Below are 27,503 nucleotides of genomic sequence, written 5' to 3'. Positions count from 1 at the left end.
AATACAAAAGTTTCTAAAGCCATATTTTAGATAAGTAAAGAGTTTATAGCCAACCCCTTGTATTTTAACAACCTCTCTCCAATGAACTTGTCGGGTCGGGGGGGCATACCTCAACTATAATACAAACTGCAGACCATCTTCTGTTTTTAAGAGTTAGTAATGTATCATATTTCTCCACTTGTCCTTCAAATCAACCTAAACAAAAGAAGCCCTTATGTTAACATAAAGAAAAATAATATTAAAGCAGAAAAAAGGCACAACCATAAAAAATTCTCACCTCGGTTCTCTCTTCAAATATGTCACGATCTGAATTTAAGATGAGCTTCTAGTTCCCTCTACCAAACCTTCAAAAGAAATAAATACAAATGAGTGAGGAGCTTTACATTATCCTAGAAGATATCATTGATTATTTAATTCTCTCAGTTGACATGAAAACAGTAAAAAAAAATAACGTCCAATTAGTACGCATTAATGTGTGTTTGTAAGGGGAAAAAGTTGACATGAAAACAGTCCTCGAAGAAGAAGACGACGGAACTTTCTACCCCAATGGTTAACTCATATCCCTTAGGGTGGTAAAACTGGTGCAGCATTTCAGGGTCAAACACGTGCACATATAAAAAAGAAGATAGAAATTGCTTGTCAAACAAGCCCCACTGCAGTTACAAAAAGCAATTGTATCCATTACATCCACGTCCCCTAATAATTTTGAAATAACTGATCACAAAATTGGACACAAAATATATATGGCCGAATATAGTTTTTCAAAAGTGGATCTCATTAACAAATCATGTAAATTCTTTGACCAGTTTCTGTGTTCGTAGCAAATTTGATAATTTGAGTTAAGCGAGGTAAAGCATAATGGATACCACATATGAAATGTGTATACACAGAGACTCCACATAAATACACAGAGACTCCATGTGCAATTGTGCACACACTATAGTCTATTCATCTACCATAAATTTGATGATGAACATATTGGTAAAAACAAATGATTTATAGAGTATCTGAGCAAGTTAATGGCCATGTAGGTAGTGTACAGGACAAACTTGGTGATAAGTATGACATGCAACCTGCAAATTGGATGAGATCAGCAAATGAAATAGGACCACCCTTGGAATATGAATCTATTTCCTTCTTTGCTTCCTCTAATAAATTCATTGCGGCGGAGAGCCCCTTATTCTCTGGTCTGCTAATCTCTGAGCTTCAAGCAAGAAAATATAATTGACAAGAAAAAAATAATAAAAAAAACATCAAGGTAACATTTCAGCATTGACTTAAAAACTTCTAACCGAAAAAATAAGAAGCAAGGAGTGAAAACAGTTCAGCCAAAAGACGCAAATAAAAGGAAACTCTGATGCCTAAACCAACTAAATCCAGGATCCAAAACCTCAATACAATTTTGACAATTTAACATAATTTTCATATTCCATAACCTTTTTTTACCACATTTAATACATCTGCTTATCATCGACACTGAAATAATAGGGTCATTTTGTGAATTGGCATTAAAATCCCTAAAAAATAAGCCGGAACAAAACATAATAGATGAATCATCTTTGGTTTGGTGAAAATCTTCACTGTACATGAAATACCAATCCTAATTTTTGATAGAATGCAGAATTTCATTCTTTTACTTTATTCTTTAATACTACATACTTATGCGTGGTAATGCTATATGTTAGAAGTACCTGAAACGTACAGATCCATTTGGGCCACCAGATTTTGTGGCCTGCAAAACTCAATTAGAATCATATGAGCTTTCTTGATATGTAATGTTTAGGAATAATATAAATTTCTACTTTCATCTCAAACTGTCAACAAGTAAAACTCTTTCTCACCTTATCATAAGTCATAGCATCATTCATCGCCAAAGTCAATAAGGATGGAACAAGATCTGGGTTTGCCTGAAATCGGCACATCAAGAATCAATGAAGCATTGTAGGTTTTAAATCTGTAAAATCAGGTCTAAATATGCATTACATTAAGATCAATTTCATTAAGCATGATGGCGGGATTTACCTTTATAGCTGTAAAAAGGGTCCCCTTCACACTTGCTGTCAAAGAAAATATGTTAATTCAATAGACACCGTCAATGTTAAATGTACATAACTATTTGGTATCATTTTCATTTTTCATGTTTTCAGAAACAAAAGCAATGAAAAGTTCAAAGTCATCCATCACTTCCAAAATTTTTCTAAAATTTGAAAACAACTATTTGGTGCTTTCCTAAAACTGGGTTGCTTTCAGAACTTTTTTTCTGGAAACACTTTACCTAACAAGTTTTCTGTGTTTTTTGAAAAATGAAAACAAAGAATAGAAAACAAAAATGACACCAACAGTTTGGAGTACTTACACTGAAACTCAGAACGCTGTCTGCGCTGTATTAGATCAGCAGCATTAGCCTCTTCAACAAATGAGCCTGAGCTTGCTATTATTTCCTAGGGAGAGACAACAACTGGCAGAAACTTATCATCACATCACTCCAGTTCATGGAATTGTTAATTTATCCAGATATCGATCAATGCAAAGTTCGAAAGTAATTTGGCTGGTAGCTTCGGAAGAATGCAGTACTCATTCTGTTTGTAGATTAAACTTTTGTTATGCTGATGCTTTAGTTTTATGACAAAAAACTTGATTCTGCAAAAGTGAATCTACTCACTGATTCTGAGGGATAATCAGTTGGTGCATACCCAGCTCTGAAATAGATGACTGCAATTGCTTGACCACCACTGCAGGAGCAAAGGCTTTCAACTGGTTAAAGTAATAACTTACAAATAAAAACATCACATTGTAATCCAACAAATTTAGAACCCAAAACAAAAAAAAAAAAAAAAAAAATGAAATATTTTAAGCCACAAAGCTACGTACACGAGAAGGGTTCCATCAGGTAGAAGCTCCGCTTGCTCATCAATTTCTGCCAATGTTTTCCGAATAGTTGTAACAGCATGTGTGTTACAAAGTTAAGGTAAAAATCCTAGTTTTCTGATTGTGAGCAATCAGTTTGTATGTATGCTTATCATAGAAACCCAATTTGAGAATTTACTAGAAAAAACACATAATAATATTCCATGAGATAAAGCCACCCAACAACGAAAAAGACGTAAAGATACCAAATTCCATTAACTAGTAATCCATAAATTAAACCTGATTCATTTTTCTCACCTATCTCTGACAGTAATCCATAACACGATAAGAACATATGATGGTAACACTTGAGTGAATGACAAACTTAATATGGTAACAGATTCAGGACAAGAAACACCATGTGGTGTTGACTACTAAATAAATTCTAAAATCTAATAAACATGATAATTAAAATAACGTACCTTTAACCATTTGACAGAGAAATTCCGCCCATAATGAGCACTTCCATGTGCATACTTCCAGATGTCATTTTTGCACAACCCTAGCAAATCATTGACAGATTCATACTCAATATCTCTCATAAAGAAAAAGGTAATACTTTGCCTTATGCAATAGAATTCCTTTAAAACCTAGCAAGCTGTGTACTGTATAGAACCTGTTTACAGAGAACCACAATAGTCCAGACTGCAATTTGCACAACTACAGGATACTAAACCCAAATCCTACCTGGAAATGTCGAGTCCGGTTGACTGAAAAGATCAAGATAACGTTTTCCACAGAGTCAAAAGCCTCATTCAGTTTAGCCTCATTGCTCCGTTGAGTTGCCCATACTCCTTGTTCTACCGATAATTCCAAATTTTCACGATTGCAACTTTTGACAATAAAATACCTATAGTTCATGTATGAAATGGAAGTAGATTAGAAAGAAATTCTTAGAGAAAGCAATATAAAAGAACAGGAGATGATATGTATAGGAGATATATTATAAGTAATGCAGCCTGAAAATTCCATACGTAGGACAGACAGATAGACAAGGCTAGATTGTTTACAGTCAAAATACTTCTAAAATTTCAAATAAATACCCACCAGGAACAATGGCTTTTAACTTCTTACCCTGACATTAATATCTGAATCAACACAACCCTCATGTATCGTGGCCTCAGATTGATTATAGGACACCAATGCAGGTACGTTAATGGCAGATTGCAGATTAGCATTAAGATAATGACAATTCAGGACACAAAAATTTCGAATTTGAATCAACTTAAACTTAGCTACAACGCTGAGAAAGATATCAAGTCTGCTTGAAACTTTCTTAGACAGGAAACTAACAAAAATTGCAGAAACGTCAGTGGATGCAAATGAGTATTGTTTCCCAACCTAATTTATTCATCAGAATGTAGTCCCAAAACTAATAAATCATCTACCAAATGAGAAGCCAATATATTGTTGTCTTTTTGGTCCTTTAAATTCTTGCTAAACACGCTTTAAAAGCTATTTTTTCAGCTTTATTGAGTAAATTTGTCGCTTCTTTTTGAATGCACTGAAAAACTCAATGCACTCGTATCTAGGTGAAGGGTAATTTAACTATATAAGCAAGGCTTGGAATATGGAAATATCTAGCTAAGCCCAATAAATATTCATCGTGTGAGTAAGCCTAGCCTCTACTTGGGGGCAAATTTGGATTTCAATACCACTAAAAAATATGAGGTATTTAGGGCCTTGATCAAAAAAATTCATAAAACGTTTCAGCACTGGAAATGTGGTCTTCTTAATATGGCAGGCCAGTGTACTCTGGCTCAATATGTTCCTCAGTCTATTCCCATTTGCTTTTTCTCTTTTTTTAAGATTCCTAAGTATGTTTTAGACAAGTTATCTTCAATTATCCAGAAGGTTTTTTGCGGTTCGTATGGTAGTAAAGGTTTTTGTTGGCAGAATTGAAATAAGATTTGTTTACCTCTTCCTTGGAGAGGCCTAGGGTTGAGGAATCTTGGCTATCTTAATCAAGCTCTGTTAGCAAAACAAGCTCTGTTAGATTATCAATCACTGAAACAGAGCAATACTATCGCATTGCAGAATCAAAACTTGGCAACAACCAAATCAACAAAACAGAAGAGAGTTATAATATATATATATATATATATATATACATACATATATGTATATATATAGAATCACTGAACCAACACAAACAAAACAGAATCACCGAATCAGATTTACGATAGTCATATAAAGAGAGAGAAGGGGTAGATCCGAACCTTTCTGCCTTCTCTCAATGCCTTGATCTCCGCATAACAGATAGACCTTCGCAATCGAGAGAGAGACCTTCGAAATCGAGAGAGAGCGCGCTTTGAAATCAAAATCGAAATCGCCGAGATGTCATTCTGAGATGAATCACCGAGATTCGATCGATCGATCCGTTGAGAGAGAGCTTGAGAGAGAGCGATCCGTTGAGATATCGATCGATTGATATTCTGAGATGAATCACTGCTATTGGAAGTATTTGAGAGAGAGAGAGAGAGAGAGAGAGAGAGAGCGAGCCGTCCACAGATCAGGAGAGGGTTGAGTGAGTGAGAGCTTAGGAAGAGGGTGTAGAAGAGTGAGTCAGCGGCCGGCCCATTTAGGGAGATAGGGTTTAGAGATTTGAAGGCGCTTTTGAACGCCTCCTATCATTAAAACGGTGCCGTTTTCATTTAACAAAAGGCGACGTTTGCAAAACGCCGTTAAATATTATAAAACAGTGACGTTCAGAAAAACGCCATTAAATAAATGCCGTTAAAGCCTACATTTCCTGTAGTGCAGCGCCTGCTTCTCAAGAGGGATGCATGTGCTCACAGTGTGCGGATTGGCACAGGAGATCAGATTTGCCATCAATCTGCAGTTTAGTGTTTCCAAATTCGAATTGTAGATCATCCCACTTTGAAGCTATGATTTTTTAGCACAGCACGTCATGACACAACAAACATGGCTGGGGGCACTAATATTTAGAAACAGCGATAGTTGTACCTCAGGCCTTCAAGCCGAGAGAAGCCTGTCTTGCCATTCAGCTAGAACTTCCTTATTGTGTTTCTCCCACATTTTTCTTTGTTACTTGAGAAATCAACAAACTTTAATAAGATTGGAAAGACAGAGTCATATCTCACATATTAAATTGATAATGCTTCTATACCTTTTCATCTTATCTGCTCTAAAATTAAATGTGCGTATGATAATTTATACAATAATGCTACAATAATCACATTTTTATGTTATATTTGTAAGGGTGCTCACGGTTAGGTTTTGGACGGTTCGGTTTACGGTTTGAACCCGTCCGCATATGTGCGGTTTGGGAAAAATTAAACCCGAAACCGCCCGTAGTGCGGGCTACAGTTTGTGCGGATAGAGTTCGCGGATGTGCGGGCGGTTACTAACACTTTGCGGATTAGACTTTTTTCTTTAAAAATTTATTTTTTGGCTTTTTTTTCTTTCCCGTTTTGTAAATATTTATTTTGGGCACTTTTTCCCCTATTTTCTAAAATGCTCAACATTAATAATTAATGAATTAAAATTTATAAAATTAAAAACACAACAAAATCAATTCCTCTTACAAGCAAATTATTCAAAATTCTAAATTTTTAAATAAAATCATAAACTAACACAAGCAAACATTTCAAAATCCTAAACTTTTAAATAAAATCATAAACTAATATAAGCACATCTTTCAAAATCCTAAAATAAATCATTAAAATCATTCATTATCCAACAATACAATTAAAGTAAAATCATTCAAAATCTAAAAATATTTAGGATAGGACGAATGAAATCAATAGTCTACGTTTAAAAAAAAATTTAAATTTAAAAAAAAAGTGTAAGTGCGGGTGGATTCTTGCGGGTGCAGGTAAAACCCGCAACTCGGAATAATGTCATATTCTAAACCGCATCTACCCGCATTATGTCTGCAAAACCATCCATTTATATGCAGATCGGTTCGAGTTAATCGAGTTGTACGGTTCGAATAACCCTATACCTAACCCTATATATTTGGTTTACCGTATTAGTTGTCATCACTATTTTGGTTTAATGGTCCCTTTATCTCAGCACTTATGTCTATTTCTAATACAGCGGTGCCATATCACATGATAAACCAAATATGATATAAAAATGTGATCATTGCATTGCAATTAAGGGGTTGTTTGGGTTGACCTAAATAAGTGTACTTTTTATTTTTTTACGAAAAGATGTGCAGAAAAGTAGAGAGATGATGTGATGAAAAAAAAATAAAAAGATAAAAATTGTGTACTTATTTAGGATAGCCAAACTTGGCCTAAATGTCTATTGTACTATCTGTTTCCAATACAATGACTTATGCCTGTTTGCTTAGAGTACATTCAAATGAATTTGTTAGTTTTCACAATAATTTCAATTTGGACTATTAGCAAAATTAAGGGTGAAATATCAATAAATCTCAAAATATAATCTTGTGAATTGTTTAGTCCTCCCTTTTTTCTTATGAATTCAAAAGTCCTATTAAAGTGAAAATTACATAAAATGGTAGCCACTTACATGTTTGGGTTTAATTAAGAATAAAAATGGGTTTCTCTAAATATAAAATTATACATTTGGGTAATTTGTATTCTAGAGGTTTTTTATTTTTCCTCCTAGAACAAATCTCATATTACAAAAAAAATATATATATATAACACTCTAATAGCGTAACACTCTAATGTAAACGTAACATCCAATGTAAAATACTAAAAAACTCTTTGATGCACTTTTTCCAAACATAACGTAACACTCCAAAAAAAACATATTACTGTATTTTTCTCAAACATAACACTCCAATGTAACATACCAAAAAAACTCCTTTGTGTATTTTTTTTTTCCAAACGTAACACTTCAATCAAGGTAACACACAAAAAACTCCTTAGTATACTTTTTTCCAAACGTAAGACTCGAATCAATGTAATCACAATAACATTCTAATGTAATACACTCAAAAATACTAAAAAAATCATTAATGTAATTTTTCTAAACGTAACACTCATAATTTGAAATTATACATTTGTTCAAAATTTACTAAGAAATTTTTGTACTCCTTTTGGAATAGTTTGAAAAATCCCACATCATTTTAGAATGGTTTGAAGTATCCCATATCCTTTTTTTGGAGTGTTGCATTTGAAAAAAATACATCAATGAGTTTTTTTGTGTACATTAAAATGTTACACTAATAAACTTTTTTAAAGTGTTACGTTTAGAAAAAGTACACTAAGAATTCTTTTTTGAGTTTTACATTAGAATGTTATGTTTGAGTGTTATATGAGATTGTTAGAGTTTGAAATTATACATTTGCCCAAAGTTTTGGGTAATTCTATTTACACATCACCATTTCTCTCAATTCACAGCATTTCTCCAAATTTTTTTATTACATTTATCCTTTAATCAAATTACCAACACACCGCTCCCTTTCTCTCTCTCTCCCTCCCTCCTTTTCAACTCAACCCTAGCATTTGCCATTGTCGACCACCGATAGCCACCTTTATCCCTTCCGATCATCACCATCTTCATAACATTCCTTTCCTTCTGCCAATGTCATCTCATTGCCCCTTTTCGGCCCTCATCACCTCAGCCACCACTATCCCCTCTCATTGTCCAGCATACTTTTCCTAATCTGATCGCTCATCTCCAGCTCTGTCATCCATTCCTCTGTCGTCCTCCGCCCTTTTCCATCCTCTACAACTAGCCCTATCCCCCTCCTTTCCAACTCCAATATCTCCTACAGCCCATTCTGCAACCCTCTCTCTTCTTCTTCTTATTCTTCTTCTTGCTAAAACCCTAGATCTAGAAACTCAAACCCTAGCTGGATGAGGGGTGGATCATGACGAAGGGTTATCGAAAGGGGTTGTTGGTAATGGGGGCCTGCGATGTTGTCATTGGGAATGAAAGGTTGGAGGGGTTACCGGCGATGATGGTAGCGAAGGCTGATGGTCATTGTGATTGAGAAAGATAGAGAAATTGCAAGAGGAAAAGAGATCGCGATTTAGCGATCGCGACTGAATGAAAGGGAACTAAGCGGTAACAGCGGTAGCGGAATGAGACAATGATGAGGGACTGACAGAATGGGGCTGCAATGAAATGAAGGGAGATTGGAGAGGATGAAGCAGTGGCAGGAGGAGGAGAGAGACTGGGGAGGGGCGGTGTCCATGGGATGTTGAGAGAGGCTGAGAAGGGGACGTCACTGGTGAGAGGCGGTGGTTGTCGGCAATGGTTAGGGTTAGGGTTTGTTGGACAAGATGAGGGTAGTTTAGTATTATCTGAAAATTATTGGTATGTATTAAGATAAAATTAAAATTTTTAATTTGTGTATGATGTGAATAGAGTAAATAATGTGTACTAAGATAAGTAATGGTATGTAAATAGAATTATCCCAAAGTTTTTTGCACTACTTTTGAAATATTTGAAAAATCTCACATCCTTTTAGAATGTTTGAAGGATCCCATATTTCAAGTCATTTTTATATTCCTTTTGAAATGTTTTCCAAATAAAAAAAGATTTCAATATAAAAATTCATCCCAAATTTGATTCTCATAGATTGTGTACATTACCTTTCTAGCAAAAAAAAAAAAAAAAAAAAAAAAAGAAAAAGAAAAAAAAGGTTATGACTGTAAATTTAATTTCTAAATAATATATTAAATCTACTTATCCAAAATCAATGGGCCTAATTGGTCTATAAGAAAATCCTTGAGACTAAATGGATTATCATTCCTCAAAATAGGATTTATATGTAAATTTTTCCAAAATTAAATTGAAAATGATTTTTGCCTTTTAACAATTGTTTGAGTTTAAACTCTAAAAAAATATACATGCGTGCGCGAACACAAACACATTTTTTATTATAGAGGCATCAATCAGGTTAGGGTCAAATTGAATTGAACTACATAGAAAGATTATGTGTCAATTCAATCCCAACACAATATCAAGATTAATGTAGTCATTTTAAATCTGATCAACAAAAATTTATAAATTTCAAATCCGCTCAATTAATCTATTATACATGAACTATTATTATTACTAGTATTATTAACATTAATATTATTATTATTACTATTATTATTATTATCATTATCATTATTATTATTATTATTTATTTAGGGGGAGGGTGTGTCTTTGGAAAAATTATTAGTTGGTCTTGGGATACCACGTGGCTATGCCCCAGGCCAATCACAAACTCTCATGTCCCCTCATCGTCCCCAATCACCCAACACAAAATTGTAGGCCCCACCACTCCACCAATCACAATGCATGAGGAGCATCACGTGGCGCTGCTCCGAAACTAACCAATAATTTCTCGTGTCTTGGAGTGCTTTTAAATGAATTTCTCATTTTTAATAATAATTTCAATTTGTACTATTAGTAAAATTCAATTGAAAATGATATTTGTATTTTTAACAAATGTTTGAGTTTAACCTCTAAAAAGAACACACACGCACACACACGAACACCTATATTTTTTAGGTGCCGTTTGGTAACACTTACGTTTTCAGTTTTCTGTTTATATTTATAAAATTTTAAAAAACTCAAATAAAAACTTGTTTGGTAAAATTTTTGATTTATAAATCAATGGTCTCAGTTTATAAATTTGGCTAAAAAATGAAAACACAAAAAATGTGTTTTCATTTTGAGTTTTCAGTTTTTTTTTTTTTTTTTTACCACCCAAGACTAGCCACCACCCGCCACCATTTTCCACCACCGTCTTCCGCCGCCGCCGCCGCCGCCACCACCACCACCACCACCACTCCCCACCACCCACCACCCACCTGCCATCCACTCGCCACCACCCACCACTCGCCACTACCATGCACCGCCCGCCACCACCACCACCACCTACTTGCCACCATCACTCACCAGCCACCTGCCACCACCACCATTCACCACCAGCCACCTGCCACCACCACCATTCACCACCAGCCACCCACCACCACCACCCACCACTACCACCATCGTCCACCACCCACCCGCCACCCACCTGCCACCACCACCCACTCGTTACCACCTACCACCCGTCACCGTCACCCACCCACCCACCCACTACCACCATCCGCCACCTACCCGCCACCACCCACCACCACCCGCCATCCGCCACCCACCTGCCACCACCACCCGCTACAGTCACCCACCCACCCACCATCACCACCCGTCACCACCCACCTGCCACCACCATCCACTACCTGCCACCATCACCACCACCACCACCCGCCACCATCACCACCACCACCACCCACTCGTTACCACCCACCATCCGCCACCGTCACCCACCCACCATCACCACCCGCCACCACCTACCACCACCCGCTATCCGTCACCCACCACCACCCACTCGTTACCACCCACCACCTGACACCGTCACCCATCCACTCATCACCACCCCCCGCCACCACCACCCACCTGCCACCACCACCCACCACCTACCACCCACCACCACCACCACCACCACCCACTCGCTACCACCAGTCACGATCACCCACCCACCCACCCACCCACCACCACCCACCACCCACCGTCACCACTTTCCACCACCGTCTTCTGCCGCCACTTGCCACCATTTGCCATTTCTCACTCTTTTTTATATTTTAAATTTTTTTTAAACATTTTATCAATTACCAAACGCGTTTGTAGTTTATGTTTTTCTAAAAATAAACAAAAAATAAACAAAAACCAGTTTATAAAATTTTTGTAAATATAAACTGAAAACGTAAACGTTACCAAACACACCCTTATTGTTCATTTTTTTATAAATATTTTGAAAAAAATGCAAATAGGCAGAATGTTAAAAGTATTTTTTTTTTTTTAAATATTGTTTAGTTCAAAAGTACAAATTGAAAAGAAAAAAAAAAAATTGGTTAAAAAAAAAAACAAAATGAATCAAAATAATAATTTTGTAACATTTTCACTTAAAAGAATTAATGTTAAGATAATCAATAACCTCATTCACATGTATTTGCTAAATTCATATAGGTGATTTGCTTATTTATTTATTTTATAAAGAAATTATAACTAAGTATAATTTAATTTGGCTATAGAAAAAAAAAAAAAAAAAAAAAAAAAAAGTGGCAAAGTCATATTATTTTCAAACTCAAATATATTTTTTGAGTTTTTTATTTTTCATGTTTTTATTTTTTTTAATAAATTTTGTTCATGTTTCATTATTTTTTTATTTTATTTTTAGATACTCTAAAAAATAAAATTTGTGAAGAAAACTGGGGACAAAAAATATGAAAAGGTCAAAAATAAAAATAAAAAATGACACATTTTTCGTAGTTTTTGTCTTTAATAAAATTTTTTTTTAATTTTCTTTTGTAAATATCTTAATTTGCAAGAGTATTTGACTAAAGTATGAAAAAGAAAAAAAACAAAAAGAAAAAGTGTTTATTGAAGACAACCAAAAAAAAAAAAAAAATCAACTAAAACTAGAAAACTAGAAAACAATTTAAAAATAAATAAATAAACATTAATTAACTTTTAATATATCTAGCAAAAGAATTTAAAATTGTTGCAATAATCTATTGCATGAAATAATATATTGAGTGATAAGCATGTTTTATATAGTGTGAAAAAAATGGTTCGGAATTGTGTAACAATTAGGGTTTTGTGTAGAAAGAGAATAGACTGGACATAAGTCAATTAACAAGCTTGTGGCATGATCCGATTGTGTCTAGTGAAAGTGAAAGAGCTGAAATACTTTTATCATGAAAGAAACTTCGGTAAAAGAATTATGAAAGAAATTGAAAGATAAATGCATGACCAAGAGTTTAGAGAATCGTCTCTACTTGAAGAAAAAGTTCTTTTGTTTCCAATATTGAGAAGGTATTTCAATATCTAAATACTTGAATGCTCATAATAAGGTATTTGCTAATCTTCAGAATTTGGATGTTGATATTGAAGATGAAGATAAAGCTCTTTTATTGCTAAATTCTGTTGATATTGAAGATGAAGATAAAGCTCTTTTATTGCTAAATTCTCTTCCTGACACATATGATCATCTTATCACTACTCCGTTATATAGTAAGAATGAAATTTGTTTTTAAAATGTGTCTGGTAGTTTGATTAACAATGAGTACAGGAAAAAAGACAAAGAGAACTACAATGACACATTTAGTAACACTTTGACAGTTAGAGGTAGATCCCATTCAAAGTTAGCAGGCACTAGAGTTAATCCCGCAAAAGATGAATGTGCCTATTGTCATGAGAAAGGGCATTGGAAAAAAAATTGTCCAAGTTTGAAGGGAAAAAGAAATAATGTTTCCAAAGTCAATGTAAGATACTAATTATTCTAAATCTGAATTTTAGATCGTTGGTGTGGTCTTCGACCACTTGTTGGTCTTGGAAAAAAAATTCGCATTTGTCAATTTGAAGAAAATCTTATGGCAATCTACTTCAGGTCTTAGTAAAACTTTGGTTTTTTGAAATTGTAGAATTTGACATCATGATGGAGTTTGGAATTTAGATTTGTTGTAGAAAATTAGAAGAACTAGTTCATTTGGTTCTACAATTTGGATCGGCCTGATATGTCTCAAGCTTTTGAGTCTGCTGTTTCGTTTTGATTTGTTTGTAAAGCGCTCGTTTGTTTTGTTTAGTACAACAGAATTTATTTTGGACATTAAAGTGTGTTCGCATTGGAGCACTTGAATGGTTGGTTGTTTATTTGTGATCACAGGTTAGAAAGATACTCATAGTGAGCTGAACATGACATAAAACCCAAAATGGAGTTTCTTCATGCTCATCATTCATAGCCTTGCATTGTTTCGTAGAAGAAAAACAACACTACTCCTCCCACAAGGCCCCATTGGCCTCCCTTTCTTTGAAGAAAAATGCTTGGGAGCACTAATTAGTGCTCCCACTAATTAGGTGGCAGTGGGTCCCGCTATTAATGATGTGATGTTTTGGTTTTGGAGTTGTATTTTTTTATTTTTTTTTTACTTTTTTAATACATTAGTGCTATTAGTGGTGGTGTTTTTAGTGGGATGAGTCATTGTTGTTCTTTGAAACCTCTTCGAGGTGGGTCCAAAGCCCCATGAATCACTGGCAAAGTTGGCTAAGACGTATGGCCCACTCATGACCATACGTCTCGGCAACAGAACCAGGGTGGTAGCCTCTTCGCCAGACACAGCCAGGGAGATCCTCCAAAAACACGACGACGCCTTCTCTGGCAGGATCCTCCCTGATGCTGTCCCCAACGAGCACTTCGAGCTGGCCGTGATCTGGTTATCCGCGGGTGATCAATGGCGGATCATTCGCTGCGCGCTGAACACGTACCTGACGCATCCGCAGAAGCTAGACTCGTTGCGGGGACTAAGACACAAGGCTGTGGAAGAGTTGATTGGGCATGTTAAAGAGAGACGAGATCAAACAGTGGCGATCGGAGAGTTGGCATTTATTACTGCTCTGAAAATGATGTCGAACACTTGTTTCTCTGTAAACGTGGCTGGTTTCGAGTCTAGAGAGGCCCAGGGGTTCCTGAATAAGGTAAAAACGATCATGGTGGTGGATGGGAAGTTTAACATTGCAGATGTGTTTCCATGGTTGAAGCCTTTGGATCCTCAGGGATTAAGACGCAGAGGAAAGGTTGCTTATGACTGGCTTCATGCTGTGAGTGATGGGTTCGTGACTAGGCGGCTTAAGCATAGAGAGTCGAATCTGCCGAGTTATGGGGATTTAATGGATTCCCTCCTTGACTACAGCCAGGAACATGGGTCTGGATTCGGCTGCAAACATATCATAATCTTACTTGGGGTATGCTTTCTTTCTCTCTCGAAGCAATTGATTTAATAAAAAAAAAAATATTCTTACCATCTGAATTTTTACATAAATAATCTATTCGTGAGACAACAATGTATGAGCCGTTCAAATTATTGAATTTGGCCCCACAACTAGACCATGTAGCCCAATCACTACCCCAATTATTAATTTTAAAAATGAATTCAAGATAAAATATTTGTGTCTATAAAAAAAAATAATAATAAACATTATATAGTTTGTGAGATGTTTGGAACAATATATTTTCAATTTGATTAAATATGTGAGCCAAAGCTGTTTTTAATAGTACTTTATTATTAGGATCAGAACTATTTTATTATAATTGTTCAAATTCAAACCAAATACTAGAGTTTGAACTTGAAAAATCTAGAAATCCCCTAGATGTTGATTTGTGATTATGTATCAATTTTAAGCAGAATATGACAATCCCAATCAAACAATCAAGACAAAGAGACACAACGATTTTACGTGGAAAAAACCACAATTGGACACCTCCAATTGTGATCAAAAAACCACGGGCAACAGCCACAAGAACAATCCACTAAGAAGATTTAAAGGAATTACACAGGTATACTCTCAATTACCTAGCGAATCCACAACGCCTAATTGAACCAACCTCTATGTGCCTCTTCCAACCCCATCTTCACCTCGGAATTGTCTTTCCAAAGAGCCACTCCAGGATCCACCGAAGCTTCAGGCTCGAATTCTTCAGACTCCACCGAAGAACAACTCTCTCTTTTGTGTATAACAAACCAAACCTTTGATGTACTCTCTTTAAACCATGAGTTGAATACTCAATAAAAACATCAAAGAAACTAGCAAAATATCTCCACATATAAACCTTAAGATCCAAAAATAAGATCTGGAGAAGTTCCTCTAGTGTTGGGAGAAAACCAACTATTTATAGAAAACCAAAGCAATCCTAGTTTCAGAAGAAAACCAATTCCTTAATCAAATCTGGAAATCTGGGATCGCGCGGTCCGCTCGAGCGTAGGTTTGCCTGCTCGAGCGGAAACTTCAAATTCTGTGATTTCATACAGGCTCCACGCTCGAGCGGCGATTTTGACGCTCGAGCGTCGAATCACACCATCCAGTACTTTTTCAGGCGACTGCAGAGATGCTGAGAGCTTCCAATCCCCGCTCGAGCGTCCCTTTCCCCGCTCGAGCGGGGAGACCAAAATTTGAAAAACTGGAAAAATATAACATGATCGGACAGGCAACTTTGAATGCATTTTTGCATTTTGCTTCGGGGGCGCTGCCCCTCGACCCCGCCGTGGCGCTGCCCCGAACCCGCCAAGGGACGCTGCCCCCTCGACCCCCGCAAGCTGACCGGGCAGCTCGATCCCCGTCATAATCAGCGAAGTGGCAATCTTGAAAGCTTTATCATCACAAACTTCTCTGAAAAGCACAATTCGGGTTGGATTCGCATCTAAACACTCATAGCCTCACTGAAATAAAAAGTGCGAATAAAATTACAACTCAAAGGAGTTTTGTCAAACGGGATTGCCAAGAAATAAAACCTAACAGAACTAATTCAGATCAGCTATTCAATTCTAACCAATTTTTTTACACAGGAGTTACTACTCGCAGGAACTGAAACTAGCTCCAACACAGTTGAGTGGGCAATGACTGAACTGCTACGTCATCCCGATATAACGTCGAAGGTGCACAAAGAAGTTACAAAAGCAGTAGGAGAAGAAGGAAGAATAGAAGGATCTAAAATCCTTGCACTGCCTTATTTACATGCTGTTGTAAAAGAAACAACGAGGTTGCACCTATCAGTGCCTTTTCTTATACCCCACAAGAGTGAGACAGACGTGAAGATGTGTGATTTTCAGATACCAAAGAACACCCAAATCCTTGTGAATGTGTGGGCAATTGCTCGAAACACTGCTTACTGGGAAAACCCAACTCAATTTATGCCGGAAAGGTTTTTGGGATCTAATATGGAGTATAGAGGCCAGCATTTCGTCTTTCTTCCTTTTGGTTTGGGTCGTCGGATGTGTCCTGGACTTCCTCTTGCTCAAAGGGTTGTGAGCTTGATGATTGCTTCACTTGTGTATCATTTTGACTGGAAGCTTCCTGATGGTTCGACACTGGAAAATTTGGACATGACTGATACTTTCAGCCTCACCTTGCAGAGGGCAACGCCACTTCTTGCTATTCCGACAACAAGAGGTTAAACTTGCAACTGAGGCTTTAAATCTCAAGCTGCACAATACTTTGTGCAAACTAGCAATGAATAACGAATTCTATTTACTTTGCTTTAGGGTTTTTCTGCTTCATGTTTCTCAGGGACACGGTTTAAGTTACTAGTTTTCGATTTAATAAAAGTCTCTCTTTTCTTTGTTGTTCAAAAAAATAAATAAATGGCCTTAGGTCTAAATGATTGATTTATTTTGATTATGCGGACATGATTTAATGACATATATTGATGAAAAATATAAATTATTATTTTAAAAGACTTTTGTTTGGTATCCTTATATTTTTTTCTCTCTATTCTCAAAGTACTATCAAACACAGCCCACCGCTGCCATAGCCCCATCACCGCTGGTGACTCGCTTCGCTAGAAAAGTTGCCGATAACGATGGAGGGATGTGGGTAGGGATAGATAAGTGGATACGTGGCAAACAAATGTACAGATAAGTGGACACATGAATAGATAAGTAGACAGATAAATAAATGTAATATAATTTTCCAAATTATTGTCTTTTTGGAAAAACAAAAAAAATAATTTGGTGAATGAAATCTTGTTTAATATTAATGCATAAATCTGTGTGCATATTTATTTTTTAGAAATTCAAATCTTATTTAATATTAATTAAAATATTAAATGGAAAAAAAATAAACAAATAAAACCTTATAGTTTTTGCTTATACGGATGGAAATAATTAATAAATATTTTTTTTAATCAGCAAAAAATATATATATATATATATATATATTGATGATAATCGACAAGAATACATAAGACCATACATCAATAAAGAAAGAGACAACCAAAAGCAAAATTGTGCACCTACCTAATCCCAACTAGGTTGGCACCAAGTAAGATAGCAAAAACTAGCTCAGGCAAGTTGGTGAGAAACCAACTCAGAAGATAGACAGAAGAAAACAAGAAGCAGAAAAAAAAAACCAGAAAAAAACAACAGCAACAGCAACCACAAGAAGGACCAAGATGCAGCCTCACTTCAAGCCTTCCCCTGTATCACCTCTGTTACTTAACCTCCTTAGTCATCCAAACATCAGCCCCACCAATGCAGATCCTAACTTGTTGAAGGTTGTGAACCAAATTATTCACAGAATAGGCCAAAGCAGAGGATGAGTACTTAACCCACAAAGCAATTCTCACCTTAACAGCTTCACAAAGTTCATCAAGAACAGGTTGCCTCCCATTAAATACACACTCATTCCTTAGATTCCAAATGGACCAAAAAATAGCTAATGGGATGACATTCCATATCTTCTTTTCCATCTTGTTCAATCTACACCCAAATCACCAACTAAACAAGCCCTGTACTGAACCTGGTGATACCCATTGTAATCCCCACCAGTTAACAAAATAAGACCAAGTCAGCCAAGCAAAAGGACAGTGAAGTAGCACATGGTTTATAGTTAGTTTCCTCTTCTTTACAGAAAACACAACAAACATCAACATTACCATTTAGGATCCCAATTCTTCTTAAGAAACTAGCAGTCTTAATTCTATACCTCCAAACCAACCACCCAAATGATTAATAAATATACTTGAAAATAATCATCACAACGAATCTTAAGCACCAAAAAAAAAAAAAAAAAAAAAAAAAAAAAAAAAAAGAGACAAATAATGTTAATATCATGACATGTATTTTTTTTAAACTTAAAATATCATTACGAAGAAAGATCATAGTTCGAATTTCCCCACATGCGTGTTGAGTTATTTCTCATGTATTTATTAGGACTTTGCTCTCTCATTTTGGGAGTTTTTTTTTATAATGTATTATATTTGATTTTTGTCCCGATAAATAAATAAATAAATACATACAAATAAATAAATAAATAAATAAATAAATAAATAAATAATACAAAAAACAATATATAAATAAATAAAGCCATTATCACTATCAAAATGAAAGGAGATACATTATCGCTATCCCTGCAAAAACTTACAACAAAGCTATAAATAAATAAATAAAATCCGTAATGCAGAGTTCTTATTCTTTGAAATAAATTTGTCAGCCTATGATAATATAAAATAAGCTCAACAAAAACAAAGGAGGATTAACTGAAGATCACACCTTAATTTTTAGAGCCTTGCATTAATTCTATTCAAGCTGAATACATCATCACTCCTAGCAAAAGCAGCATTTATTTCGAGTCCCACCCCTTTGGATGTCGCATTACTGCTACTAGCTTGAGAACAAAGGTATGATAATGATTGCAGCCATGAAACTAAGGTCGGTTTTCGTGTAACATCATCAGATTCTGCAACTTGTGCATATAAATCATTAAGAACCATGTTCTGGCCATCTCTGGGGAATATGGCAATCAATTGAGCTAACTGTTTCATCAAACTGGGTAGGACCTGTAAAAAAGATGGTCATTAATACTTTCTTTTTTTAGATTAAAGGTCATTAATACTTTCGTCTTCAAAGTCGATGCGATATCCAAATCATTTTCTACAACTTGTTTGAAAGCAATATAATTCATACAAAAATAAAATAAAATAAAACAAAAAATGAATTTGATTTATAATCATTAGCAGAATAATAAAATGATTCTGTTAATATATTTGAGTAATTAAATGAATAACTAAACATTTCATAATTAGTAAGCTGGATTTATTGTCATAACCTATGTTTTCCAACATAATCAATCTAGTTGAACCATAACCATGAGCAAATGCATAAATATTCTCCTAGAAGATAAGTGGATATATGAAGTTATGTTGCTGAGATCTATCTAGTACAACATATCTTTTGAATTCCCGCATTTGAAATTAAAATGGAACTAAAGATAAAAGATTTTGGGGGTTATTAAATGATACAGTCAAAACAAGGTATTGGTAAATAGAAACCTCGATAAACTTATCAACACCTTAACATTGAATTCTATGAATAAAATATTCATTCAAAACAAAAACAAATCAAATACAAATACAAATACTAACTATTAATTAGAATTTACCTGTATATCCACCAGGGAGAGAAGCCTTAAAAGCAAATCTAGGATTTTCTTACAAGGCTCCAATTCTTCTTGCCAATTCTTCCACAGATCAGCCTCTTCAGTCATAACTTCACAGCAGAGGTTATGAGTTTTTTCAACAAGACTGTGGATAGTGTAGAATATAGACGGACTTCCAGCGGGAAGATGACGAACCAAGGCAACAACTCCAGAAGCCATTCCCTCAAAAGGGGTGATCCCAGGATATCCCTATATTTACATCAACGAATCACATTAACAGAGCTACTTTTTTTCATTTTCATGATCAAGTTCGGACTTGACAAGTATGGTAATCAGAAGCTTTGAATAATACCTCCAATGATGTCTGAATGTAATAAAAAACAAGCTGCTCCTTTAGTAAAACTCTTTCATCATCATTAGAGTCCTTCCCAGAAGATACAAATGCCACAAACAGTGAATGCGAGGCTCGAGCTACTTTTCCATCAGGATGTCCCATATATCTAATCGAATATGTAATAAGGAACCCAAGCTCATCATGACCAACAAATGTTAAGGGCATTCTTTGTTTTTTGCTTTTTCAAACTGTTTTCTGTTCTCAAAAAACATTTAAAAAATGGAAAATGACACGGAAAGCTTGTTTTAGCTTACTTTAGCTTTCAGGAAGTTAAGGAGAGTTAAGAGGATGAGAGCGAACCTCTAGCGAGGAGGTTCACTCTCTTTGATAACAAGCCGGACGAAAGTACATTCTCTCTCTTGCCATTGATTCGTGCTACTGAGCGCTATGCACTTACCGACATCAATGAGAATTAATTATTGGAGACAGACCAGTAAAACAGCAGTAACCACAGATACAATCCTCAATCAACAAGGACAAAATGTAATATGTGTTTATGTAGCTATTGGTCAAAAAGCAACTTCTGTGGCTCAGGTAGTGACTACTTTCCAAGAAAGGGGAGGGATGGAATACATTATAAACTATTTTCAAGAAAATTTTTTGAAAACCCCCATTTTTGGGAGACAGTATAAGTTGTTTTCTAAAAATTTTTGAAGTAGATTTCACACAAAAATGAAGACGAAAACAATAGGTGTTTCGAACTTTTCATATGAAAAACAAAAATATAAAACAGCCCTAAAAGCTTCCCAGTAAACAAAGTTCTGTAATATAGGATACAAGAACATAATTGGAGCTACCAAATTTCTAAATTTAGAGGCAGGTAAACGTTCAATGCAAGTTGGAATAACCCGCAGGTGAAACAAGATCCGAGAAGTCTGCACCTGATCTTTTGACCATGTATATTCCGTTGTCTGCAAGCTGGAAGGTCCTACAAGGTAAAAATAGATATAACTCAGAGGGTTATGCTAGTAGTACTAATACAAAAATGCACCAATGGTGATGACCTTTTCATTTTTATTTTCTATTTTTGATGAGTACCAATAATGATGACCAATACCTGGTTGATTTGTCAAGTCAGAATAAGAAGGCATGGATTCTACAAATAAGACACAAGCTGATTCATTCTCCTGAACGGCTACAACAACTGCTCTAATTGTATCCAGGTATTCTGGTAACCGCATCCTCCGAAAATACTCCATGCAAGAAAATGAAACTAATATCTTTACAGAAATATCCATCCGCAATTCCAGGGTAAATTTTGAATCTAACTTGTGCTTTGTGACAGCCAATGCAAAAACTACAACCATAAGGAAAGCAGATTCGGCAATCTTCTCCAGGTCCCCTAGTAACTCATCCTCCCTACCTCGGAGGAATAAAGCAACTTGCCGATGTCCCAAGTAGGTATCTTGACAGTAGTCCCAAATTAGATTCTCCACTATACTTTGGCTGTCTTCATCAGCTGAGGCATACTGATTGCAGAAAACACCAGTTATGGCCCCTGCTTCCTTAAAAAGAACACTGCTAAGATGTTCTTTGATCTCATTAGGCCCCAATTGTGCCAAATTTCCATGTTGGTATTGAAGAACCCTTGTATACAAAGATTGTAAAGGAAATATTTCAGTCAACAATGCTGAAGCAAGGCATATAAGCAGAGGAGCCCGGAAAGAAACAGAACCGCTTCTACCCAAAGCTAATGAAATGCACTTCAGGAGAAGACTGTTTTCAGGATTATTACTCGAATTAGTGAAACCTCTTGTTCCAGAAATCAACACTCTTGCTACAGCTTCAATCCTTTCCTCTGCAGATATTTTTAGTTGCTTTAGAGCATTTGATACAGATCTACTGGAAGCCCTCAGAGCTCCAGCTGCACCCATGACCATGGCAAATGAAGCATGATTCGGATTTGAAGTCTCTAAAACCTCTTTGGTAAAGACATCAACTCTCTCCAAAGACTGTGAACTGATGAAATTAGACAAAACCCATTCAATCAAATGTAGTATCATGAGCCCGTGAGAAACATTACCAGAAGGTCCATCTTCCCTATTCCAAATTCCAAACAAAGAGTCCAGAATTCTGACAACAAAAACATTCCCAGAAGAAGATAGAGCGTACCCAATCCCTGCAAGAACATCAGGAATATGCTGTTCAGATGAGCTGAGTAATTGGTATTCCTCTTCCAATAGCCTACAGAGCAATTCCAAGCAAAGTGTTTTGGATTTTTCGGACATGGAAGGCGCAAAAGAAAAGGCGCCCAGGAGGACAACTACTTCAGAGAAGAAGAAAGAGCTCTCATCAGAATTACACTGAGAAGAGCAAAGGTGTGAGAGAATCTTAACAGCAGAATCAATTAGTACTGGAGATGGTCTAGAGGATTTCCTGACCCAGATATAAAGAAGCCTGAGAAATAGAGGATAAGATTCAGGAGGAGGAGAGATGTTTGTCGAGGATAGAATGGAAATGAGAAGCTTTGCTTGGGGGTCTGCAACATAAAGGGAGGCTTGGCTGTTAAGCAGCGTCTTCAGAGACTGAAGGTGATGGGGACGAAATGATTGATGTTGAAGGGAGTCTCTAAGATCAGCCCATGCTTGAATTATGGCTCGGGCAGGAGAGGAAGAACTTCTCGAGATGATATTGATGCTGCTACCACTGTTGCTCCTCAGCCATTCTTCAAGGAAAAAGGTTTGAACTTGTTTAGCCATATTATGCTTCCCTGAAAACAGTGATGAAACTTGATTCAAATAGGCAATCAAAACACAGAAGAGCAAAAAAGGTTAGTGTTCTTCTTAAAACATAATGCAGGAATAGATAAATACAAGCCACTTATCAAAAAAGAGAGAAAGAAAATAATAAGTATCAAACAAAATCAAATTTCTTTCTCAAAATATTTAGAGGGAAAGATTAAGCTCCTCTGTGGTGATTTCGCTCTAGCATCCATTAATGTTCACTATAATCTCTCTATGGATCAGAGTAATACATTTTTTCCTAAAACAACCACCTACCTAAGAGCCCAAATTCAAAAATCAGCCCACATCCTGAAAAACCCTATTGTTTACTAAGATGGATCAAAAACACCTTAAATGGCCAAAGTTTTTCCATCAAGAGATTAAGCTGGACCTAATTTGGGCTACTAAAGCACCGGCACAAATTGATTGACTGGGATTAACTGCTCCACAAGGCACCCAGTAGTACATATGAGCTATGGTACATGGACCCAAGTACGAGTGTTGGGTGTGGTATATATTTAAAGGTCAGACTCATCGAATCTAAAATTTGCGGGTATGCGGACTCGGCAAAAAAGAGTTACATTTTTATATTTTTAATTTATTATGTGAGATAAAATGATATTATATGTAATAAATAGCGTCAAAAAGGTGTTTTATAGCCATTACACAACAAATGATACATATAAGATAGTTTTAAATACAAATATATGAGAAGTGTCCAATGAAAAGTATTGGACACATATCCCATGCCCTTGTCTGAGGGTTGGGTGTCCAACACGGATATTTAATTTATTTTGAAGAGTCCATGTAACATAGCATTTGAGGGAATACATACATCATACATGCAACATAGCATTTGAGGGAATACATACATCATACATGCATACAAATATACATATATATTTACAGGACTATTATATATGCTCCCTGTATGTATGTTTCATAAAACTAGAGTTAAAACAACTAGAGTTAAAACAAGGTGGTGAATACCAAAGCAATTATCGACATAACAATTTTGGGTTAATTGAGCTGTTCTTCATTTTGCTGAAAACAAAAAATTCCATAAAAATAGTAGGACAAATTACACTAACGGTCCCTATAGTTTGGGGCTTGTGTCATTTTGGTCCCTAATTTTCAATTGTAACACATTTGACCCTAAATTTTGAATCTTATTCCAAAAAAGGACAATTGAAGATATCATTACTTAATTTCAAGGGCAAAATCGCCAATTTGATAAAGTATAAACTAATTTGATAAAAATAAATGTCAAAAAAAATATTTTTGAATTTTTAAAAATTATTTCTACCCACCAAAGATAAAATTATATAAAATTGATAAATCTTTTACACTTTTTTTTATCAAATTAATTTTTATTATGTGTTTGGATGATGATCATATAATGGGTGGTTATTTTTATTTTCATTAAATTAGTTTCTATTTTTTCAAAAGTCAAATATGACGACAATTTTGATGTCATTATTAAACCAATCTATTAAATCAAAAAAACCAAAACTAAAAACATTTCATATATTAAATATATCGATTACACATTAAAGGCCTAACAACCACCCATTATATGATTATCATCTAAACAGATAATAAAAATTAATTTGGTAAAATAAATAAAAAAATAAATGCGTAAAAAATTTATCAATCTTACATAATTTTATCTTTGGTGGATATAAATAATTTTTAAAAATTCAAAAATATTTTTTGACATTTATTTTTGTCAAATTAGTTTATATTTTATCAAATTAATGACTTTGCCCTTGAAATTGAGCAATGATATTTTCAATTGTCCTTATTTGGACTAAGATTCAAAATTCATGATCAAATGTATTACAATTGAAAACTCATGAACTAAAATGACATGAACCCCAAATTATAGGGATTATTAGTGTAATTCGCCCAAAATAGTACACGTCAAGAATTGATTTTACTTATCATTTTCCAACCATGATTCTTCTCAAGCTCTAGCGTCATAAACTCAGTTCAAAAATCCCCAAAGGCTTGTTGAAGCTCCAAAACTAAAGGTTTCCTTCATTGAGACATTTTATCAAACTGGTAGTAGGCAAGAAAATAAAATGCTAGTTAGGTCATTTAAATAGCGAAAGATAGGTTAATAATACAAGTGGAAGCAATTACAATGAAATCAAGATGTTATTTTTCAATCATTATAGGGTTTTTTTGACAAATTAGACTTTAACCACCTTGAATTCAAAATGCTACACTTTACCAACTTAGTCAGCTCTAATATTTTCGCTAAAAATGAAATAAATCCCCTTTCCTTGTCTCTCTTTCTATACAAAAATGATTTCTATGCCTTCATTGAAATTTTCAAAAATAAATAAATAACAAAAATTGTAGTTTCTGATGATAATAATAAAACCACCCAAAAAAAAGTGGAACAAAACCTATGATTCGATTATGGTTCATTATTGGGCAAAGTTTTTCAACAAACAGTTGTTGGGCATGTATTGCAATCATTGAAAAATTGAAGCAACAGATAATTAGAAGTTGTGCACAACACAGGGTTGCTCTCAGCGAGGCATTTCATCGAACAACAAAAAAACATATTACGAATATGGACAATTCATGCTTTTACAAATAATTTTACCTAATCGTTGAAGTTACCTGTATAGATATTCGTCAAGAATGATGTAGGCACTGGATGAAATATCTGGGAAAAAAAAAACAGAAGCAGCTAAGTAGTCGGTTATTGTTGGCCACGAAATGGTCAAGAAGAAGTTTCCGATTCCAACAAAATCATCATCAACGTCAAGAGAGAGAGAGAGAGAGAGAGAGAGAGAGAGATTTAACTGGGTTTAGTCCCTTCTTGTTCAGAGCAAAATGGGCAAAAAATTTCTCATCTGAAGCACAAGTCAGGTTGATGATTTATCAAACAAAAATAAGTCAATAATCTATCTATATATATATATATATATATATATACTAATGTATGCCCGTGCCTAAAGGCATGGTGGACATAATTTTGGGATTGATCTTCTCCCGTCTAATCTTTTATGTAGTACATAAAAAATTTATTCACAAAATAATTTCAGAGAAAAATTGTTCCTTTCTTATATAGCATCACTGTTATACTTACCCAAGCTATCAATCTTTCTTGTTCTAATTGAGGAGGTTGGTCTCATTTGAACTTCGGCTGAAATTGAAAAAGAACATAATTGATTGCAATATTAACAAACCATCTCTCATGTCAACTATTGATAGGTAATATTTAAAAAGAAAAGGCATGGAAAGAAATATCGTGCACTGCCACTCACTCCCATTGTGCAAAATTTACAGTGTATCAAAAGGCCCAAAATGTAGCAAGAAAAAGGTATCAGTTAGTTAAATAAAATGTATGACTATCAAACTCATGAACATATTACACTCAAGTCTCAGTGATATTGCAATATTAGTTAGTTACAATCATTTCACTTTCCTAAGCTTAAGTCTCAGACTCTTCATATTGCACTTCTCTCTTGCTAAGGCTTAGTTAATAAACCAATTACAGAGAAAGAGAAAAATAGAAAGTAAAAAAAAAAAAAAAAAAAATAGAAGAAACTAAAACTTAATCAATAAAACCACCTCTCTTTGGGCAATCAACAAACCCTCCAATTAAGCATGTATATCTGTGGATTACACCAATCTCAAAACATCAAGCACTATCTATAATAGTTGCAAAAGCAAAAATCATCAAGCACTAATTCAAAGTTCTAAACACATTATTAGATTTTAGCTCTTAAACACATTATCAAGCACTAATGTTTATAAATGCCTCCCACCATCATCAAGCACTAATGATTCAACAAATATATTTAATTTCTAAAATTGAGAATGTCAATCTTTTAGAGACATGGAATTCAACACTTAGGTAGATAACTTTTCAAGAAGTAATTTGTCTCACACCATTTTATTCATTTATCTGCACTTTTTGCCTCTCTCTAATCTCCCTCATCCCACACCCACACACCCTCTCTGTTTTTTAATCTATGTAGCAAATATTTTATGCATCCAGACACGTGGGGTTCACACAAGAAACTACTATATATCAAAAAACTGTTTCAAAGACACATCCATATAGAGGGAAAAAGAGAGATTTACTGAGCAAGAAAAATGTTCTTTCTTTGATAACCTTCATGGACATCTTTGGCACCACAATGCAAGGAGCATTCGTTTCAAAACTCTTCAAACCACAATCTCAAAAGAAAGATTTCATAAACTCACAACTGAGATTCAATTGAGAGCATTCAAACTATTCAGAAGCAATGCAAACAAAAAACAAAAAACTGCTAATTTTTTTAGGTCTTTCCCAAAAACAATAAATAATAATAATAAAAATAATTAACAGAGAGAACATTATCCAAAAAATAGATAAATTCATAAACTCAACCCAGTCAAGCAAAGGGGAACTTTTTGCTCACCCCAGTCAAAAGTTCAGCAAAGGGGAACTTTTTCCTAAACCAAAAGTTTGATCATTCAATTAATCTCCCCTCACCTTCCATTCCCTGTGAATTAATAAACACATCAACTAGAGAAACATTTTATCAAGCATTTGGTGA

At 35.1% G+C, this 27,503-nt stretch overlaps 2 protein-coding genes, 1 long non-coding RNA gene and 1 pseudogene across 11 annotated transcripts; 1 reads left to right on the top strand and 3 right to left on the bottom strand.

Moving 5' to 3' along the window:
• Positions 1-996: 996 nt before the first annotated feature.
• Positions 997-3,390, bottom strand: LOC145789190 (thylakoid lumenal 29 kDa protein, chloroplastic pseudogene; annotated as a pseudogene).
• Positions 3,389-5,588, bottom strand: LOC145802995 (uncharacterized). Its single transcript, XR_014344923.1, has 4 exons — positions 5,127-5,588; positions 4,826-4,878; positions 3,595-3,757; positions 3,389-3,409 (listed from the first exon to the last, which is right to left on the bottom strand). It is a non-coding gene; the product is annotated as an uncharacterized LOC145802995 (long non-coding RNA).
• Positions 5,589-8,722: 3,134 nt separating this feature from the next.
• On the top strand, positions 8,723-17,173 carry LOC114296313 (cytochrome P450 76T24-like). The gene is made up of 5 exons (XM_082895640.1): positions 8,723-8,837; positions 12,709-12,906; positions 13,015-13,157; positions 13,900-14,634; positions 16,233-17,173. Exons 1-5 carry the CDS (start codon positions 8,723-8,725, stop codon positions 16,839-16,841), a joined length of 1,800 nt encoding a protein of 599 aa, XP_082751766.1. The 3' UTR covers positions 16,842-17,173.
• A 447-nt stretch (positions 17,174-17,620) lies between these two features.
• LOC114296306 (obscurin-like protein) lies at positions 17,621-27,187 on the bottom strand. 9 transcript variants are annotated; one of them, XM_082896038.1, is made up of 10 exons: positions 27,051-27,187; positions 26,045-26,102; positions 25,759-25,808; positions 25,573-25,618; positions 21,273-22,943; positions 20,993-21,143; positions 20,174-20,321; positions 19,825-20,070; positions 18,936-19,222; positions 17,621-18,183 (listed from the first exon to the last, which is right to left on the bottom strand). In XM_082896038.1, exons 2-9 carry the CDS (start codon positions 26,088-26,090, stop codon positions 18,944-18,946), a joined length of 2,637 nt encoding a protein of 878 aa, XP_082752164.1. In that variant the 5' UTR covers positions 26,091-26,102; positions 27,051-27,187; the 3' UTR covers positions 17,621-18,183; positions 18,936-18,943. The 9 variants fall into 9 exon arrangements, with proteins under 9 accessions (XP_082752164.1, XP_082752163.1, XP_082752165.1 ...); XM_082896037.1 differs by lacking the exon at positions 17,621-18,183 and having other exon boundaries at positions 18,737-19,222; XM_082896039.1 differs by lacking the exon at positions 17,621-18,183 and having other exon boundaries at positions 18,737-19,222; positions 21,273-22,925.
• Between the last annotated feature and the right edge of the window lie 316 nt (positions 27,188-27,503).

The sequence above is a fragment of the Camellia sinensis genome, chromosome 11 (assembly GCF_055761805.1).
Source record: "Camellia sinensis isolate YWXY chromosome 11, ASM5576180v1, whole genome shotgun sequence".
NCBI lineage: Eukaryota > Viridiplantae > Streptophyta > Magnoliopsida > Ericales > Theaceae > Camellia > Camellia sinensis.
This window is presented reverse-complemented; position numbering and strand designations above follow the sequence as displayed.